Source organism: Candoia aspera, chromosome 4 (assembly GCF_035149785.1).
Source record: "Candoia aspera isolate rCanAsp1 chromosome 4, rCanAsp1.hap2, whole genome shotgun sequence".
Classification (NCBI taxonomy): domain Eukaryota; kingdom Metazoa; phylum Chordata; class Lepidosauria; order Squamata; family Boidae; genus Candoia; species Candoia aspera.
Genome location: NC_086156.1, coordinates 68,785,840 through 68,805,976, shown reverse-complemented (window position 1 = coordinate 68,805,976; position 20,137 = coordinate 68,785,840). Strand labels below are relative to the sequence as shown.

The 20,137-nt window shown below is 39.3% G+C and overlaps 2 protein-coding genes across 3 annotated transcripts in view; one reads left to right on the top strand and one right to left on the bottom strand.

The window, feature by feature from the left end:
* The first annotated feature begins 1,589 nt into the window (after nt 1-1,589).
* FABP1 (fatty acid binding protein 1) lies at nt 1,590-6,010 on the top strand. The gene is made up of 4 exons (XM_063300380.1): nt 1,590-1,699; nt 3,623-3,795; nt 4,332-4,424; nt 5,893-6,010. The coding sequence occupies exons 1-4, from the start codon at nt 1,633-1,635 to the stop codon at nt 5,941-5,943; spliced, it is 384 nt and encodes a 127-aa protein (XP_063156450.1). The 5' UTR covers nt 1,590-1,632; the 3' UTR covers nt 5,944-6,010.
* A 3,743-nt stretch (nt 6,011-9,753) lies between these two features.
* Nucleotides 9,754-20,137, bottom strand: part of SMYD1 (SET and MYND domain containing 1) — a 33,689-nt gene continuing 23,305 nt past the window's right edge. The window contains exons 5-10 of one of the 2 annotated variants that reach the window (XM_063300371.1): nt 19,390-19,428; nt 16,818-17,010; nt 15,034-15,126; nt 11,723-11,886; nt 10,287-10,455; nt 9,754-9,912 (exon numbers count right to left, since the gene is read on the bottom strand). In XM_063300371.1, coding sequence (XP_063156441.1) covers nt 9,754-9,912; nt 10,287-10,455; nt 11,723-11,886; nt 15,034-15,126; nt 16,818-17,010; nt 19,390-19,428 — 817 coding nt within the window. The remainder of the gene's footprint in view (nt 9,913-10,286; nt 10,456-11,722; nt 11,887-15,033; nt 15,127-16,817; nt 17,011-19,389; nt 19,429-20,137) is intronic. The other variant, XM_063300372.1, reaches the window with a different exon arrangement.

Sequence of the window (20,137 nt, the reverse complement as noted above, 5' to 3'; positions counted from 1 at the left end):
CTGCTCTGCAGCTTGCCTGGTTTCTGACACTTCAAATAAACCCAAAGGGAAAAACTGATAATGGAATTCTTCTCAGTAGCTTTTTAGTAGCTGCTAAAGGATTGTTCTGCTCTTTAGAAATTGGAGATTTTGTTCTCCACCCCCTCCCCAATCAATCATCTACTCAATTTGTCTATCCATAAACTTGATAGAAAAATCTCTGCTTTGTACACAAAATCTGAGCTTCAATTCCTGGCATCTCCAATTTAAAAGTAAATCTCTCACTCAACAGAACTAGTTTTCTTTGCTCATTCTCAACAAGATGAGCCAAGACATCCTTTCTCCATGATTTTTGATAATATAATTGAATTTGCGTCAAAACAAACCAGAAAGTATTAAGCCCTAGACTCAAAGGCAGTGTTTAGCAAGTAGTGTCCCACTTACTTGGTGAAAACTTCAGAATTATGTTTCCCTCAAGCAAAAGGGGAACATAAGTTTAGCAGGTTGTCTCAGATTACTTTGACAAAGCATGAAGTGGTGGTTGAAGCAGGAGCATATACCAATCCATTGATTATACAACCTAATAATAAAACAACATTTGGCTTCCAAATCTATGTCAGAGTTATATGGGCTTAAACACACTACAATAACTGACTGGAAAATATTTTGCCTCATAGAGGATGATGGGTTATTACTCCAGTGTGACCCACTCCGTCTCTGGTTAAAACAATCATGCTCTTCAAAAGACTCACCCAGGCAATTCATTAAATCCCAAATGAATTTGGAACTTGGTCCACATATCAACCTCCTTTGATAGCTCTGTGGCACAGATAATGGGTCCTGGGTACAACTCCACTAACACATGTTAATTATGTGTTTGAAACAGACTCATCTGACTATTTTTCCATGTGTAGATGTAATGCCTTCTAACACTGGTCTCATTCATGATGAAGATCTTTCTGGTGCCAGGTGGGTTTGTGACATATGCTGGGAAAACCCCTTAGATACTAGCTCCACAAACATGATTTGTAGAATCTTGTCTTGGTTCAAGGTGAATTTTTCCACTGATCCCTTTTGGCTGATCTCAGTTACAAGCAGACCATTCCAAGTCATGATATTCTGTTTGATTCTGCCTTCTTCCCAGCAAGGTTTAGTTTAAGTCAACATATCTATTAAACGTCTGTTCCCGAAAAAAGTGACTAAGGCTCTGATATTAATGTCAATACTAAGTTATTATGATAGCTGTTGTTGTAATTTCTATTAATGATTCTGTTCTGTCTTTTGAATTATTCCAGACCAGTACTTTGAAATCAAATGGGGAGGCACAGCATTAATTGCAATAATTGCTATGTAACCTCATAACTTTTAGTATTTAGTATTTTCAAGAGAATGCAAGTTAGAGTTCAGCATCAGTTAATACCTTTTTGCCCAAGTTTTAAAAATGATTCTTTACTTACAGTTTCAGTCTGTAATTCACACAAGGTTTTTTTAAAGAAATCTGTAGCTTTTAAACATGGGAGTGGTTAAGTGATAATCTTGATCATTTAGGCACACCTCTGTCTGACTTCCAAGGTAAATGTTCTGCATAAAAAGGAGATTTGGCCTCCAGAAACTATCTTCCCTTCTACTGGGCACAAAGAGAACCAAACCATAATGGGCTTCACTGGAAAGTATGAACTTCAGTCCCATGAAAATTTTGAGCCATTCATGAAAGCCATTGGTAAGCTTTTCCATAACAAATAACTTGTTTTAGCCTCAGACTTGCCTTGTTGTTACTTCTAGTTTATATGTTTAAGAATGGAATTTCATGGAGCAAATATTAAAAGTGTGATTTTCTGCTGATTTTTTTGGTGGGGCACAGAAGAAATAAGACATGTTAAGCTTTCAAAGAATCTTAGTTGCATCTAAAGGATGGAAACTTAGAATCCCCTTCCAAAAGGGAAAAACTTACCTCTTTCCTATGGCAGTGTTTCTCAACCTCATCAACTTTAAGATGTATGGACTTCAACTTCCAGAATTCCCCAGCCAGGTTGAGAAATACTGCTCTGCGGCATTGCTGCCCTGCCTGCTATAGCCCCCCTAATTTCCAACTACAGTCCCTGACTTCTAACAATACTGATCTAAAAAAGTTGTGAGTACCCACCCAATGACATGCAACTTTTTGATCAACTTCTCTCCTTTCATGGAAATACATTGTCATAGTGTGGCTCTGGGTTCTTTGGAAGCTGGATATCCTTTTACCATAAGGAGGACAATTGCAGCACAACAACTGAGACTGAGATGATGAAGGCTTTTATGTTTTGTTTCTTACTATCTACTATTTTCATATCAGTAGGAACTTCTGTTTACAAAACTGTCACTTTCTGCCAGTCTCTTTCTCAGGGGTATTCACTAATAACCACCCCCTTGGTTGCTAGGCTACCAGCTCCCCTGCCTTCTCGTCCTCCCTCCAGTTTAGTTCCTTACTAAGAGATAGGAAGGGAATTGGTTAAATTACTGTGGCGTGTGCTCAGTGCGTCTTGACTTCTAGGATCTCATCAGCCATCCTCTGCATAGATGTTGCATGATGCATCTTCTGCCTCTAGGCTTCTGCCCAACCCTTCCTGGTTTGGGGCTTCCTCAAAGACTTCAAGCTTCCATCTGCAGCCAGCCATTTCCCTCTTTTCCCATCTGACTTCGGTTTGGGGTGTAGTTTTGTTTCTCTTCTGCCAAGGGAAGGCCTCCCGTTGACTTCTCCCTCGCAGAGTCAGGAAATTGGGCACACACACACAAACTCTCCCACACTCTTACTACAATGTCTCTCTCAGTGAAAACTTTTAACGCAACAGCACATTGCACAGTATTTGCTAAAACATGGCAACATATCCTTTTCTCTCCTCTCTCTCTCTCCTTCCTTCCTTCACAGGTCAGATGGGCAATATGTCCCCCAGCAACTGTGGTGGTGGGTTTCCCCCCAGGGCTTTAGTCCCCAACTCCTATATGTGAGGCTTGACCAATGGGAAGGCTGCCTCCATCTGCCCACAACAGTCCTGGCTAGCAGCCAGGCCAGCTCATCTGCCCTCGTGACAACACAGCTGCACTCCAAGGCCATATCTGAGCCTCTTCTCCCCATTTTTCTCTCTCCTTCTGATGACTCATGCCAGCACCCAGCAACCAAGCCAGGCCACTAAAACCATATGTCACATACCCTCTCCTTTAGAAAAGAGCCTGGTGGACCTATGCTCATTTGTCAGGCACAAGGACAACTGGATCTCTAATGGCATAGGTATTAACATTGGCATATGGAAGGAGATTTATTCCTGTGATCCATACAGCCATCAGTTACCTTCTTTTCCTTCCATTTCCTTAAGAAAAGGCACTTTAATCTTGTTTAAGATATTTGTGGAGGGAGCTGCATTTCCACTCCATCAAGGGAGAAAACTTCACAAAGGAAAGATGACTTCATAAGGAAGTCTCTTCTCTGCAACAAACTTCAAAAAGCTGTTCCTTCATTCCATACAGTGCAGTTATGTCTTAATTTTCTTTATGGGCCTTTTAAAAAAATTTTCATCAATTGTAGATTTGAGAGCCTGCTCTCTGGATATCTTATTCAGTGCATTTTTATGGAGAGTGCCATTATAATGGTTGTTTTGGTCCTACCCAGGTCTTTCTGACGAGTTGATTGAAAAAGGCAAGGATATCAAAAGCGTCTCCGAAATTGTACAAAATGGCAAGAAATTCAAAGTCACTGTGACAACTGGAAGCAAAGTTGTCACAAATGAGTTTACAATTGGAGAAGAAGCTGAGCTACAGACTCCAACAGGAGAAAAGATCAAGGTAGGGCACAAAGCTCCTAACTACTTTATAGCATTACTTTCTGACAAGGTGGTTTCTCCTGAAACAAATTCAGATATACAGTACCCTGCAAATAGTCATTATATAGTACTTCCACAGAAAAAGGTTGAATCAGGTAGAAGGAAATACTCAATGGGGAGATTTATTGTAGGCGAGAAATCTTATTCCTTGACCCTTTGCATGCATATTGCCCACTTCATAAAAACACAGAGGCAAATATATATAGAGAGAGCCAAAGTTTACATAAAACATGATAGTTTTTGACCACTTGAACCAGGAAGTGCTGAAGACAGTAACATAAGCCCTTGCTATACATGGATCTGCCTATCTTGGAAGGCACCTGGAGTCATGAGTAGGTGGCACACAAATGTTGGAAACAAAAGGTCTCCCAACATTATATTTATTTAAGTTCATTATACATGAACAAGTTATTCAGAACCAGAAATGATTATTTCAGAACTAGAGTCCAAATGATGATTTGCTTCATTATCACTTTCTTTTATTTCGTTTTCACACAGGCTGTTGTTCAAATGGAAGGAGACAATAAGTTGGTTGTAAACTTGAAGGATATCAAGTCTGTTACAGAAATCAATGGAGACACCATCATTAATGTAAGTCTACCTACAAATGTAAGCCACTTTAGCATCCCCCTTGTGACCTTGATCATTTTTGTCCACTGCAGGGTCTGGAAGCCAATGAGGCTAGTACAGCAGATGAGCTGGTATACCATCCATAGTCACAGTAAAATATTTATAAGCAAACATTTTCCACTGCTATAAAATATGCACTCTTCCCCAGTTCCAGTGGAACTGATGGTTTGCTTTCAAATTCAGATGGAATGTACATATTTCAGTAAAACAAAATTCAGAAGCACGGCTGAGTGGAAATTGGCCTTGAAATAATAATAATAATAATAATTATTATTATTATTATTATTATACTGTAATTACCTATCACATGCTTGAGGTGGCTAATTTATGGCTTGATGTCACCCTGAAAAAATAATCATCATACTGTTGTGTGTTTAACCTTGAAGGCAAGCCTTAACATAATTTGTTCTTTTCCAGTTTTATTTAACACAATCTCTGTTGGGTGTTGCACACAAGATGTTTGATCATCTCTACGACCTTAAGAGAGCCCCCAAATTAGCAGAATAACTGTTTGTGGCCTACCTGTGTATACTGAATATGTCATCAACACAGCACTGTGGTAGTAAAAGACTGTGTGTGTTCTATATGCACATAGAAATGCATATATACGCACACATACCTATTCAGATCTCATAATAAGTACCTGGAGGCTGCACTGTGCTGGGTACATGACTATCCACTATGCATGCTGTAGACTGCATATCTTTTAGTCTCTGCTCTTGCGTTCTTTTTTTTCTCTTTTGCTTGTTAGCTTTTTATTTGTATTTATAGCATTGCTGTAATTTTATTGTAAGCCGTCTTACATTCAGCGGAGGAAAAGTGGAATATATATAGGCCCCCTGAGCACTTACAAGAGAGTCCATCAATTGTTCAAAAGTAGTATGGCTCAGTGAAAGGTTAAATATATTTAATGTTTGTAGATGATGATGATGTATTAGCAGCAACACAAACAACTTGATACGTGCTGCATTTTACAGAGGAACATGGTATGTTTGGCTTCTTTCCCAAGGCCTTGCAGCCTAGAAGTCAAGGCAAAAAGAGGCCAAGGAGGGGCAGAGAGTTACAAAAGGGGCACAAAAGGAAAGGATATATCCCTTTCTATCAGAGGGCCATTCAAGTCAGTTTACACATTGTTCTACAGTATTTTAGTTTGTTCTACGGCATTTCTCCAAATGCTTTACAATCTTTTCTTCAGTAGAATGGAACAGTGAGGTGTCCAGAATTGCAGAGGATACTTCACACTTAACAAAGATTTCCATCTACGGCCTACAGCCAGAGCTGCATCCCCAAAACTGCATTGCTTTGCATTCCACATAACCCATGTTGTTGGCTTATCTTAGGTTCTCTCCGTGCATAGGAAGGATTTAGGTTGTTGGCTGTCTTCAGAAGATAAGCATGAAAAAGTAAAGCTCTTGTTTTCTTCTTCTAGGTAATGAGTGTGGGTGACGTTCATTACAAGAGGATCAGTAAGAGAATCTAGGTAACCTGGGCATCTCTTTACTGTGCTGTATAAGACAGATACAATAAAGTGTACAAAAGACTCTTCAGTGCTGTCCATTCTTCATTGTCAATACAGCTCTTTGGCATGTACTGCAGCTGATAATTATTATAAATCAGTGTTCAGATCAGTAGACTGGACAAATTCAGTAACGCATCAGTCTTAAAACATGCCAATGGATAATTTCAAGACATCAGAACAAAATCTTACAAAGGTCAGTAGGATCACCTATATCAACTTCCTTCAGTGCCAAGTTGGAGGTACTCTCATGGCTGTAACAAGGCTTTGGGAGAGGAACATTGCATGCTGCTCAGGGTCTCAGGTTGCACCCTCCTGCCCTGCATACTGTATGAATTGCTTTTTCTGAAGTGGGGGTTGTAGAATTTCAACCATGTAGTAAAATCACATATATAGTTATCTGAAAGCAAACTCTATTGAACATGGCAGCATAACCAACTGGTTTTGGCCTCAGAATTTGTCTTTTGTTCTTTTTTCAACTCAGTTTCAGGGACAGTGCTCTAGAGGGCAATAGAGGAACAAAATAGAAGCCATATTCTACTGCTCAGTTAAGATAACTTGTCTTTTCTAATATGGATGTCCAGAAAACTGCCTTTTTCATGGCACTAGATCTATTCAAATCACTTTCCAGATGATGGGTGACATATGAATACAGTCCTTTCCTATATGTATCTATTGGGGTAAAGATGATTGCAGTACATTTTTACAGCTAGTGCTCCCCATTAATGCACTACTGAGCCCCACATTTTTTGAATATGTGCATTTTTATATAGGTATGCACTCACATTCATGTGCACATGTGTGTACATATATGGTTAGGTTTTCTTTCATTTCCAGTGAACGTTTTTGAGGAAATATACTGGACACTCAGCTTTATTTCGGAAATAAAAAGCCCCTGGCAGAAGTAGAATGCATATTGAAATTGTATCTATTCCCCAAAATCATTTTGTGAAAATTTGTGTTTTGTTATTTGCAGACCTGGAGAAAACTTTGTTTTAATGGAAGGGCTGGATTGAAGTAATAAGTTAACCATTCAAATACTGTTATCATAGAAAATAGGGTTTCTTTCATTAGCAGCATTGTATAAGAGAGGGAAATGTAAACCTGTTACTGATCATCTCTTTTGAACATGGGCAGAGAGCAGACAGGAAGCCATGGTGATGTCACATTAATAGTCAATTATGTATATTGTGTCATTATACAAATTTATTTATTCAAATGTGTTATAGCCACCCAACTACAACACACATTCTGACACAATGTGCATAATTTGTACAATGACATGATGATACATGTGATGTCACTTCACCCCTGAAAATACCCATAATAGGTAGCTAAAGTTCTGCTTACCAGCAACTTTAAATATGTCATTTATTATCTTTTTTTTTTTTTTTTTACATTTACTGGATTTTACATCCAAAAAAACTGAAGTAGGAAAGCTTGCCATTTTTACATGGACAGCAAGGTAGCAGATTGCCACAGCTTGCTTGCCAGTTCATTTATGTTTGTATTTACTTCCTGCTTTTTCTCCGGGAGCTGAAAGCCACGTACATAAAGTTCTCCCCTCATTTCAAGTCTGTTCTGGAGGCCAGGCTGAATGAGAATATCTGACTCAGAGTCACCCTGTGAGGTCTATGGTTGAGGGGAACTTGAGCTGTGGTCTCTCCAATCCAACATGTCAACCGCTAGCTTTTGTTATGGCCCTGCTAGAGAATATAAGATGAAGAGGATGGGAGGAAGTAGAACCTGACGTATCCATAGCAGCAATCCTGCTACTGGAGTTTCCAACAGTACTACAAGACCCCACTCTGACTTTTGCAGAATCAGCAGGTTCCCAGGACCCCTAACCTTTGCCCACTCAGAAGTTCAGGCCCCTAGTTTTAGGCAGAGGGGCCTAATGGAGATTCATGAGCAGAGAGTTGAACTTCATGGATCTGAGAGGCATGGGAATGCTAACAGGAGAGTGGACTCTGCAGCTCCTGTGTGATGTGTCTCAGCTGCGCACCAGGTGGAGGCTCATTGTGGCTTATTTATTGTACTCTCTCCCTGTGAAAAGTGCTGAGAACAACTGTTGAAAATTCAGTTCTGACTTGCATGTGTGTTGCTTTGCCTCTCTTAGACCCTGGATTTCATCTCACCTTGTCTTTTGCCTGTCCTCTGGATTCATTGCCTGATTGTTTGTTTACTGGTCTTTTTTGTTTGTTTGTTTGTTTACTGGTCTTGATAGGTGCCTGACCTGTTTGACTACAAGCATAGGATAGCCTCAGGGTACAGGAAAAGGACTTTTTCAAGGGCTGTATATGTTCTACGAACTGTGAAACAGCCTGAGCTCACATTTCTGGCTGTGGCAGATTTATAGCCTGCCAGTTTACATTCTAGCAGGCAGCTGAGCTGGCCCAGAAAACCCTATACCAGTGTTTCTCAACCTTAGCCAATTTAAGAAGTGTGGAGTTCAACTCCCAGAGATGTAAATGTAAGCAGTATCTGCTCCCTCATCCCAAGTTGGCCCTGATGACAAGGATCTAATTACATACTTATTAGGCAGCTGGAGATTATTATTATTATTATTATTCAGCCTACTTATTAGGCTGGGGATGGATGCTGGTTAAACTGCACTAGCCAACGTTTACTAGGAGCATTGGAAACACAGCGAAAGTGCAAGAAAGTGTAAATTTAAACCTGCTGAACTGATTTAGACTAAACTTGACATACTTAATTCCTTCTCTCTGATTTCCTTTCTTTCAAATTCCATACCACTGATTTAAAAAAAAAAGTAGTCTGGTAGGTATTTGTTCTTCCCATTCTAGGTCATGGAGTGTAGAGCTCTGTTTTTCTGGTTCATGCTCCAAAATTGGAAAGAAGTTATGATGACTTACCCCCCAGACTGAGAAAAGAGAAATCAGGCTCCTTCTGATTTTTTGCCTCCAGATTGAGAAGAGGCAGTATCCTGGGCTGAGGATCGGTTTCCAATCTTTGCACAGCCTTAATCCATGGCATCCTAGATTTATAATGCACATTGCCTTAAGCCATTATGTAAGATCTGCACAGAGCAAGATGCCAAGCTATCAAGTTTGTGTTCACCAAGTTAAGAGTAGTAGTACCTCTGCATATTAAGTACTGCTCAGTTTAAAAATCTGTGTGGCTGCAATTACACAATATTTGGCAGCCTGATGTCCTTGAAATATGTTAAGACTGCAACCTTCAACTCAACGTTGAATGGGAATTCTCAGAGTTCCAGTCCCAACTCATAAAACAGTACCAAAATTTTAAAGTCTTACCTAGGAAGGAAGGGTCACTAAGAACAGCATGGACAGCTCATAATAAAACTTTGACAGCTAAAACCTGCCCACAGGAAGCTTTCAGATAACTTGTGGAGGGAACAGTATACCCCTGTCTGTATGCAATTGCTCTCTCCACCACACCATTTCAACTCTACCTTCAAAAGACACACATGAAGCAGGACAAAGTGACATTTTTGTACGTATGTACCAGACTTAGCTGAATGAAATAAGTGTTAAAAATTTTATTTGTGTGTGTGTGTGTGTGTATAAAATTGCAACAGTTTTATTAATAATTGTAAAGGTAAGTTTCAGTACTGTGTGAAACATACCTAAATAACATAATAAGTATATGACATTATTCGAACTAGAGCTGTCACAGGATCAAACATTTTTCCCTTGATGGGTCACATTCTTTCTTTTAGCATCAGAAATGCTGATGGTGCAGCAGCTGCAAGAATTTGAGGATACATCTTCAGAGCAGCAAAGGAGCTTGCTATTGCTTCTTCTGGAAGAGGCCAAGTGAAACCTCACTGGAGGGCTCAGGCATGATCTGCATCTTTTGGTTCTTCAGAGCTGCCTCTCTCATCTTGTAATACATAAATTCGTTCTGCTGGAACATGCGCAGCTCCATCTCAGACTGAATACGCATGGCCTAAATGAATGCAAACAGAGATGCTGCAAGTGACAGGAAATTCAATTTTTGGTATACCATCCTAACTGTAGTCTGTGGAGGAAAATCCTCACTTTCAAGGTTCAGTCTTTATCACAAACAGCTTATCTTGTCATAGTACTCTGTGCAAATCAATAATCAATCAAACTCTGCTATGTGTATTAATTATGCCTTCATATTACTTCAGCAACTGCTAGTCATGTAGGGAATTATAGCTAATCCTGCACATGGACAAGTTGCTACATAGATCTACTTCCAACAGATTGAACAATAAGCATCACCAACAAAATACTATTAATCACATGAATAATCTCTGAATCCAGAAGGAGCTTCACCACACTGTGAAAATCACTTACTTCCAGGTCTTTGGTAATTGGATGTGTGGGGCCATGTGTCACCAGAAGAACAGCATAAGCTTTGCAAAGCATCCCATGGCCTACTTCAATTAGTCCAGCATGCCAGTGGGTAACCCCCACTCTCATAAGGGCCATCCCAAGCTGGGCGTTTTTGGGATGGTAAAGTTTCCTGAGGGCAAAAGAGAAAAAACAAGCTGCACAACCTAAAAATCTACATGTGCAAGGGTTTTTTAAAAAATACATGTATGTATGTATATGTATGTATATGTATATATATATATATATAAGTTTTTTCATAGAATAAAAGACGGAAGGAAGGAAGGAAGGAAGGAAGGAAGGAAGGAAGGAAGGAAGGAGGAAAAAAACAAAGGTTAAGAGATATAATGACTTCCGACCTTCTTTTCAACAGATAGTTATAATCTTATAGTTCCTCCTCCCTCTTACATAGTATACAAGTCCCTTCAGCCTCTCATTTAATCTATTACATGTGCAAGTTTTAAATTTCCCTGCATCTCCAAGGAGCAGGTCAAAGAGTTAGGAAGTGAAAAAATTGAGTCTTCCACAGTTCCCTGCTGACTAATTTCACTGTTATTAAAACACTGAATTAAAAAGGATATAGATGGATATACTGATATACAGGACACAAATATGCAGAGAGGAGAATAGCACACTACTAACCCACTTCCAGCAAGCCAGAAATGGAATCAAAGATTTGCACCACAGTTGCAAATTTATCTGGGTCTAAGTAATCAGATTTCTATTTTGGTTACATACAGAGGGAGAAAACTCTCTACACTTAACTTATTTAAAATATTTATATGCTCTTTCCACTTGAAAGCACTCTGTTGAACACCTAATTAATGTAGCATGATATAATGATTGATAATTTATGGTAAGACATGACTGCTAAGATGTGACCAGTAATGTGAACATACGTTAGACAACAGATGCAGTATATTGTCCCTTAATTCTCCCTTTAAATATGAGTGTTAGTTAATAGTCATAGTATTACTTTCCTTCAATTCTTTTCTTTTCTTGATTGTATAGTTTTAGTAAATAACATTACTTTATTATTGTTTATTTTCTGATGTTATGTAAATATATTGAGAGCTCTTGCACTGAAGTCAAATTCCTTGTATGTCTGATCATACTTGGCCAATAAAGTACTCTATTCTATTCTATTCTATTCTATTCTATTCTATTCTATTCTATTCTATTCTATTCTATTCTATTCATTGACACGTTTAGCCCTCATACTGTTAGGCCCCTAACTAGATTTTATTAATTTCTAAGAATCACAAATGCTTTCACTCATTTGTTTCAATTATGGATATTCTTGCGATTAAGTAAAACAGAGTTACCAGGTCTGCTTATTTTATTATTTCTATAAGTAAGTTACTGAAGAAGAGAGAAGGAAGAGGACTTTGGTCACATACAGGTAACCATCCACCATCTGTTTTGAATAGCCAGCAGCCTCGTCGAAGAGCTGGAGGTAAGAGAGAACTTCGGACAAGATGCTAAGAATCCGCAGCAGATAAATATTGGTTTCTCCCAGCACTGGTTCCTGCTTCGCCAGACACTCTCGGCACAGCTTTACCACCTGCCACAACCACAAAGAACAAAATCATCAGAGAGGGGAACTGAACAGGATAAAGAGGTCTGCCTCTACAGTACATAGTTCTGATGACAGGTCAGCCTTGAGCACGGATATGATTCATTTTCTGTAACCAGTTCCCCCACTTTTCTAAAAGAATGTTCTACAATTCATCTGGAACAAATGTAAAGGAGTAGTTCCATGTTAGTGAACAAGAATAATACACTAGCATTGGGTACAGTTCTACTCTTTTACACGTTCTAAGCGTTGAAATCCGTGTGTACCCAGGGCTTTAGAAAAGCCTTTAAAACTGGGCTCTTTCAGGAGGCCCCGACACAGGATGATTTGTAACCCTTTTGTTTGTGTATGTACAGTTAAATTAAACTATTAAACGAAGTATAGTTAAATTACTTGTTGCCACTTTGGGTTTTTTTCCCTTACTTACATCATTATTTTTAATGTTGTGTGTGTGTCCCTTAGAGGAAAGGAGGGAGGACTTGCTAATCTTATAATTACCTAACACCAAATAAAACTGCAACTATAAAAGAGCAGATTTGTCCCAGGAATTTTAGTCTCTTCAAGAGGTGATGGCATGAGCATCGTAGTGGTCCCTTTCTTTACTTCACCTGCCTTCCCTTCACACTTTGAAGGGACAAACTAACTATCCTTACAGGTTGTGGGTCCTGGACTCTCGAAACCATGAGCATCATCCCTTGGACTCTTCCACTTCTGCATCAGACCGGAGAGACTGGGAAAGAAACTTACAGTCAAGTTCTTTCATATCACCAGTGGGCTTTTTATTCACTGATGGCATGAACTCCTAGTTAAATACTGTTTTTATTTCTTGAGATGAGATGAGATGAGATGAATAGATTAGATTAGATTAGATTAGATTAGATTAGACCTTGTTGAAATGTTCCCTCTGTATTTTGTCAGTTTTGGAATATGCCCTATTTTTCTGTGGGCTTGAAAGAGGTAAAACTCTGCAAGCAGAAACTCACCAACCGTAATGCTGGCAGTCAATATTGGAGTGGATAGGAAATTAGATTATACTGGAAAGGTAGTTCTGTATAAAAGCCCATAAGATATATATTTTAGGGCTTATTTAAAGAAATTTTGTAAATTAAAGACTTTGTAAATGAAGGATTCCTCACATAATAAAAGAAATCTAATTATGTGAATCTTAAGTCAATCCATTATACTATTATTTTCAGCTTCAATCCATGAAATAACACTTCAGCTTGCAAAATTTTGCTATTTTGCTTACCAGCAATGCAGTAAGATGGTAGGGTTTTAATCTGTACAAATGGTGTTTACTGTTATATATTATGTATGTTTTCATTTGTATTTTGTACTGAATTGTAGTATTTCTGGCTGATCTTTGGTTGTAGTAAATTGAAACTGAAACACTTGTATAAATGTGCACAAATCTGCATAGATATAAAACCAATAATCTGAAAGCACCAAAACAAAACCACATGCTTTATATCTTAGATTATTTGGAGGATAATCCCATCAGAGAAAGTCACATTTATTTTGCCTAGACTGGCACCATCTTTTCAACTCGTATTTCCATAAAAGGCAGCTCCAATTTTTTAAAATCCTGGAGAAGACAATTGAAATGTAATACTGTAGTTGAAAAGACAATAACCAATATAAATGGTCTATTTTACATTGGGTTAAAATCTCTCTCTTGCGGCAGCCAGCCTTAGCTATCCTTCTGTACCAATTAATTTAAGAGGAAAGGCCCTTTAGACTGCTTCCCCAATGAATGACACGTCTTTCCTGCTGAGATTGAGCAAAATGGGAACTTCATTCACATATTTATTTTTAAACTGAAGTAACTACAATACAGTAAGGGGCGATATGATGGGTTGCTAAGTTCCAAATGCGTCAGTAAAGAGCGAGATCTTCACTGGCACCAAAAAACAGACAATGTTGGCATATCAGCCTGGAATCCCTGAGAGGGACATTCTAAACCTGGGGGCTATGGGTGGGGGATAACAGAAAAGGCCCTCTCCCATACTTCATAATAATTCACTTTTCTCAGACATGGGGTGCTGAAGAGCCTCTCTCTCTCTCTCTCTCTCTCTCTCACACACACACACACACACACACACGCACACACACATGCAATATCCTAATGTGTGGGCAGATACATATTACAGAGCCATTTGAAGATAATGTGGGGAAAATATTTTATTTTGAACATTAAAAGAAAAAACTCCAGGTTTCCTTCAGTTGCCTTAAAGTGGTCCCACACTATGAAGCAGGAGTAGGCAATTTTTGGCAGTGAGAATATACACTTTTAAAATTTCTCTTCTTATTGTCAGTAAGGAAGGCATGGTCCCTAGAAGAACCAGGATTGAGCTTTTTTCCCCATTTATTAACTATTTTGGAAAGGTCACTTTTGTTTCCTTATTTTAAAAAATGATAGGCAGTTGCTCTTTGTTGCTAAATTTTGAGATTCACAGAAAATGGGTTCAGGTGGCCCACACTGCTATAGAGTCCTAGGGACATGGGAAAATATTGTCCTGTACCACTTAAATGTTGGAAGTTTTGGCAAATCCAGCATGCCTCATTAACATGTAAATTAAGTTGCCCCCCAATGCAACTCAGATGAAGCTGTTTGTTGCCACTCCCACTTCCTCTTTCTCTCTTTCCCCCTTCTCCACCCAGGGAGAGGCAGCATGGATGCTGCTCTCTTCATCAGGGCCATGTGCTTGGGCCTTGATGAGGGATTCTGCCCCTTTCTTTCACACACCTCTTGGCAGCTGTAGGGTTGAGAGTTTAGGGCAAACTATGTAATTAGAAAGAAAAGAAGAACAAAGGAACTTCATCTTTTTCCACCAAGATGGATGTAGCAGAAGCAACAAAGAATAAAGTCAGTAAGCTTCTTTTTACTTCTTAACCTAATGTGTCTAAGCGTGTGATTCTTTATGCTTGGGAGGGCTGAATGTGTAAGAGCAATAACCTGTGTTTCTCTGGCATGCTCATTGAAGCCATCTAAGGTAATTTTCTTTTTCTGTGCCAGCTTCTCAGCTGTGTTATAAGCTCTGCTCCATTTCAGTGGTTCTAGCAGGCCACTGAATTGGCTTCATTAAACTACTGTGAAGAAAGTCACAGCAGAAAATCTGGTGTTCAGTGACTTACCTCATGGTATATTCCATCAGAACGAGCTTTATCAACTTTTTCCATGGTCTCCTTGGAGAAGTGAATGACATCTTTCACTGCTTCCTGGGATGGCTGTGAGAAATAAGGGGAAACTATTGGTGTGTGCTTCTTCATTTTTTTTATCAAGTTCTCCAAAGAGCATCATAAAACAAATCCATTTTTCCTCTTATTATCAAAATAACAACTTGGAACAAATCTTGCCAGATTAATTTTAATTCATTTTTCTATTGGAACAGATTCAGCGAATGGTAATGAAGGCGAACGGGGCACTAAGTCCTAGAAGAGAGATTGAAGGAGGAGGCCAGGTTCAGTTTTGAGAAGAAGACACTGAGAGGAGATTTTGACAAAAAGATTTTGATGGCACCCTTCAAATAAATGAAAGGATGTCACACAGAAGAAGGCTAAGAATTTCTCTCTTTTTCCAGAGAGTACAGGAAAAGAATAATGTATGTAATTTACAGGAAGGCAAATTCCAGTTGAATGTTAGAAAAAACTTACGGTGAGTTATTAAAGACAGGAGAGTTCATTTGGAGTAGTGGTTTAAGACTAGAAAGCAGGAAACTGTGAATTCCATCTTGCTTTAGGCATGAAGCCAGCTGGGTGACTTTGGACCAGCCACTCTCTCAGCCCTAATAAGAAGGCAGTGGCAAACCACTTCCAAAAATGTTGCCAAGAAAACTTCAGGGATTTGTCCAGGCAATCACCAGGAGTCAAGACTGACTCAAAGACACACACAAAGAGAGGAAGAGTAAAAGCAGAGCCTCTTTGAAATGTTTTCTTCCCATGGCTCTCATATCTGGTCTGTGTTGCCTGTTCTCCACCTAAACTGCACTCATCCTCCACTTTCTTCCCACAGTTTCTCACATGGAGCCCAATACTTGCAAAGTTTTTATGGAACTGACTAACAGTGAGTCTGGCAACAATATACACATCGATAAATACTTAGTGTGATCATTTTTCATGTTATAGTGAGAGCCAGAGCAGTTTAAGAAACACCTGGCAGCTTACTTCTGGACAGATTAGTTATTCAGCAGATTAGCAGTGAAGATATTGGGCGCTTCTTACAACCATCCATAGGCGGAGGAGAGCAGAACCCTTGTTTTCTTAGGAGACCAAGGACACTAAATATTTCTTAAGAAAAAGGTAGGTAACAGGACACATACTTCACTGTAAAACAGCTTACTTCACTATACCAATTTTCTCCCACTGGTTCAACTACCTGTATACTCACCTTCCCTAGATATCCTTGGTGCCCCAAGAGATAGGGTGAGCCAACAGACCTGAGCTGGCCTGCTGGATCAAGTGATACTACACCACAGTATACTCTCCCTGCTAATCTTCTGCAACACATAAATATTTCTCTATAAGTAAATCAACCTGTTAAAAAGTTCAGTGAGGGTAGATACATTGTGCTTCATCAGAGACTGAAGCCCAGGAACTGCAGAAAACACCCAGAAAAACAGACTGCATCTTAGTATTTCCTTGTAAAGTTCTTGACTGAAACAAGACATGTGCTACTGCTTACATTTATTCATTTGTTAGATTTGCATCCTGCTTTATTGCCAACTTTACCCTCACAACAAAAACTTTGTAAAGTAGGTTGGGACGGGAGGCAGTAATCGGCCCAAAGTTACTCAGTAGGCTTCCATAGCTGAAGGCACATTTGAACTCACACCTTCCTGTTTCCAATTCAACACCTCATCCATCCGTATCCCTGGAAATATTCTGAAACCAAGACCTTAACTTTTTTGTCAAAGTCATACCTTTTCGTTCCCCTCTTTCAAAGCCAACATCAGGTCATCTTTGATTCCTTTCTGGCAATGCTCACAGGTACAGTCAAAATAATACTGTTTTTTCAATTGCTTTCTTCTGTCTTCACTGACACTGAGGAAGTCTATATAGGAAACAGTCAGCTCTTCTCCTACAGAGATCTTACTCAGTGCACGCAGCTCTATCCTAGTTTTAAATAAGGCAAGCGGCAGCATTAGATCAATTGCAGTAATTATCTGATTCTATAGATAAGATTCTTAGGAATGAAACTCTTTAAGGATTTATCTCCCCTAGCAAAGCCAGGGACTACTTTCTAGGATTTTCTGTCTTCTGCACTAAATTCTGCACAAGGGTGACCAAAATTCTGTAATAAGGAAAGGTAAAATTGATACCTGCATAAATTTATGGAAATCAAAACAATTTTTAGATTTCTTTTATTTTTCATAATTTATTGAGAAGGATTTTTCTCCCTATTCTGGAATTTTTCACTGCTTTTGCTCAAGATTGCTTTTTGTAGGACTAAGTGGCCTTGCTTTCTGACGAAGGGGAAAATCTCATTCAACAACCTCTACAATTTCAGCATGCTGTGCCTAGTTTTGAATGAATTCTCAAAATTTCAAAAGTCAGAAATGTAATGTTATTGTCCTTTAATTAAAACTAGAATTCTTAGTACACTGAATTCTGGAACAAATTAAACCTTCCTGTATTTTGAGAAGACTAGAGTCTACAGCATACTCAGGTGTAGCCTAGAGTATAATGTTGAAAGCACCATTACAAAATTCTTGGTACATGCTTTCCCATTTTTATTTTGTTATACAAGTTATCTTTTAATTGACATTTTCCTTCTCACTCTCAGCACACTCACTTGAATACTGCACTTTGCAGCTGCCACTGAAAATTGCATCCCATATGATTACTGCTTTATACAGCTGCAGTTAACATATAGATAATCTTTTAGTAAGTTAGTCAGCCAGAGTACATGCTAAAGAGATGGCCCTGTGTACACTTATTTGTGGGGATGAGGAAGAGGTTCACCTGAGGATACTTTTTGTCTATTATCCTTGCCAACAGCAGACAGCTTCTGGGTGGTATCCTCCAGGTATTTGTGCAGGGTGGACCATCTTAGCTTTAGAATTTGAACCTGGGGGATTCAGCATACTCTCTAGGCCAACTGAATCAGGCCTGAGATCATGTACATGAGGTGCATTGTTCAGAAACTGAACTGTTGTAAAAAATAAGCAAAAGAACGCTTACGTGCACACCTCCAGATACAGAAACCATGCCATTCCTAAACATTCGGCTTTTGAGCACATGAATGCATTCCTGCCATGCACGCTTATCATTCCAACTTTCTTCTCCTCCAACGGTACTGTCACTGGAGACGTTTAGGTGCAAGGCAATTAAATTATGTCTATCTGAACATAAAAAGCAATTGCTTCCAAATGTGTAAGGTAAAGAGTTACATTCTTCCTCACTCTCAGTCTCTCTCTCTCTCCGCTCTTCCTTAAAACACTTGGAATGGCCTCCATAAACCTCACATACAGGTACTGAGCTGGTCCATTCCAGTTTTGTTTTCAGCAATGCTATCCCAGAGGCATTAAACAAATAGCATTTTTAAATTCATGCCACTTTTCCAGATCATGGTAACACACCTGTTAGCACACTTGAGCTCAACCACAACTGCCCAATACACCTCATTGCTCATTTTCCTTTTTTGGAAAGAGTGTTTCTTTACATGCCACATTAACTGTAATTACACGCACACATACAGAGACAATCATGCTTTCTTACATCACTTGTGAAGATGCTTGGTTTCTGAATGTGCAACACCTTCCACTAAGGGCTTCGTTTATCACCAGTCGAATCAAGGAGTGGATTTCTTTAGTTTATACCAGAGACATGCAAATAATCCCTTTTTATTTAAAAAACGTTTTGAGAATATTCCTGGCAAGTACACAGAATAAATCTCCAAGGATTGTACAAAGATTTGCCAAGAATGCTCACAAAATGTTTGAAGGGTTCCAGAGGCCAGGGTTCCAGGGTGGTCTTCCCTGCTCCTGTTAGGCCCTCCTGAGTTTACAATCAAAAACTCATCATAGGGTGGAAGATGGGTAGGCTCACTTGACCAGTCCCTCACCTCAGCTGGAATTAGTTCTAATCAATGCAACCAAAATTAGAGAAAGGAGTCTCAGGCAATCACACATCTGAAATAAGATGAAAGACTGGTGGGGTTTATTACCACCGGTGTAGGCTTTCATGCTGTCATTGCTGTGGAAAGCAGAGAGGAAAAAAGAAGATGGTACAGGTGTTAAGATGTGTGGACAGGTTGATCTGATAAGGACAATCATAATTAATATTACTTATTACACTACAAAATGCAGGAATTTTTAAACGAAGGGCTGGGTTTAGTGGGACTTAGCTTAGAGGTAACAGAAACAGTGGAATTATGTGCCAACAGACATTTTAAAAGTGTGGTTATTATTGTCTGTGCTTCTTGGTGCTGATGCAGGATGAGAGAGCAGTAGTGTTCAAAGGGAGAGTATTATGCTTTCAAGACTGACCCACCTCATCTGGGTGTGGAACAATGATCTTACAGCCTCATGACTGAAAGAAAAAAACAGACACCTGCAGTTTTACAGAGGTAGAAACACTGAAAAAGCAATCTGAGTCCAGACATTTAGCAGACTGAATGCTTGCAGGCAGCTGTACATTGACATGCATGGACCAAAGACAACAGTAAAGGACGCATCTGAAATTGTAAGCTAGAAGCCTAAGACTGTACAGCTTAAACGGGCTAGACAATTGTCCCTCTCAAACAGGCTTTTCAAACAGGAATACTTTTATTTCACCAAGATTGATTGATTGACTGACTAACTGATTTCTCTGATGGTGGGGGTGTGAGAGTTGAAAGGAGGCACAATGCCTGGATACTCTACCTCCTGGCCCTCCTGTTCTCCCTCTTGCCCCATCCAAGAGAAGGTTTTAGATTTATGAATGAGAATTTGGTGAAACTAAGCTCCTAGGCTTAATAGAACCTTCCCTTGGCCTTGCTTAGCAGATCAGCTTCAGCACTGTAGCATAAGTAGCAGCAAGCAGAACTCTTTTTCTAGCATACTCACTGCCAGTTAAGAAATACACATGTACTGCCTTACTGAGTTCTCTGAAATCATGCTGCAAAGTGCTTTCATCAGTATAAAAAGTAGTGCAAGACACAATGAAATAATGTTTTGTCTTTAACGCCATTATCTGATTTCAGGTTTTCCTCTGGCACATGATGTATGCTCATCCGGACCTACTGACAGGATACATAACC

Excerpts from the sequence above, each read along its gene's own strand:
- FABP1 (XM_063300380.1), top strand. The coding sequence starts at position 1,633 with ATGGGCTTCACTGGAAAGTATGAACTTCAGTCCCATGAAAATTTTGAG. Across the intron at positions 1,700-3,622 it reads GCCATTCATGAAAGCCATTG|GTCTTTCTGACGAGTTGATT; the intron begins GTAAGCTTTTCC and ends GGTCCTACCCAG. Across the intron at positions 4,425-5,892 it reads ATGGAGACACCATCATTAAT|GTAATGAGTGTGGGTGACGT; the intron begins GTAAGTCTACCT and ends TTCTTCTTCTAG.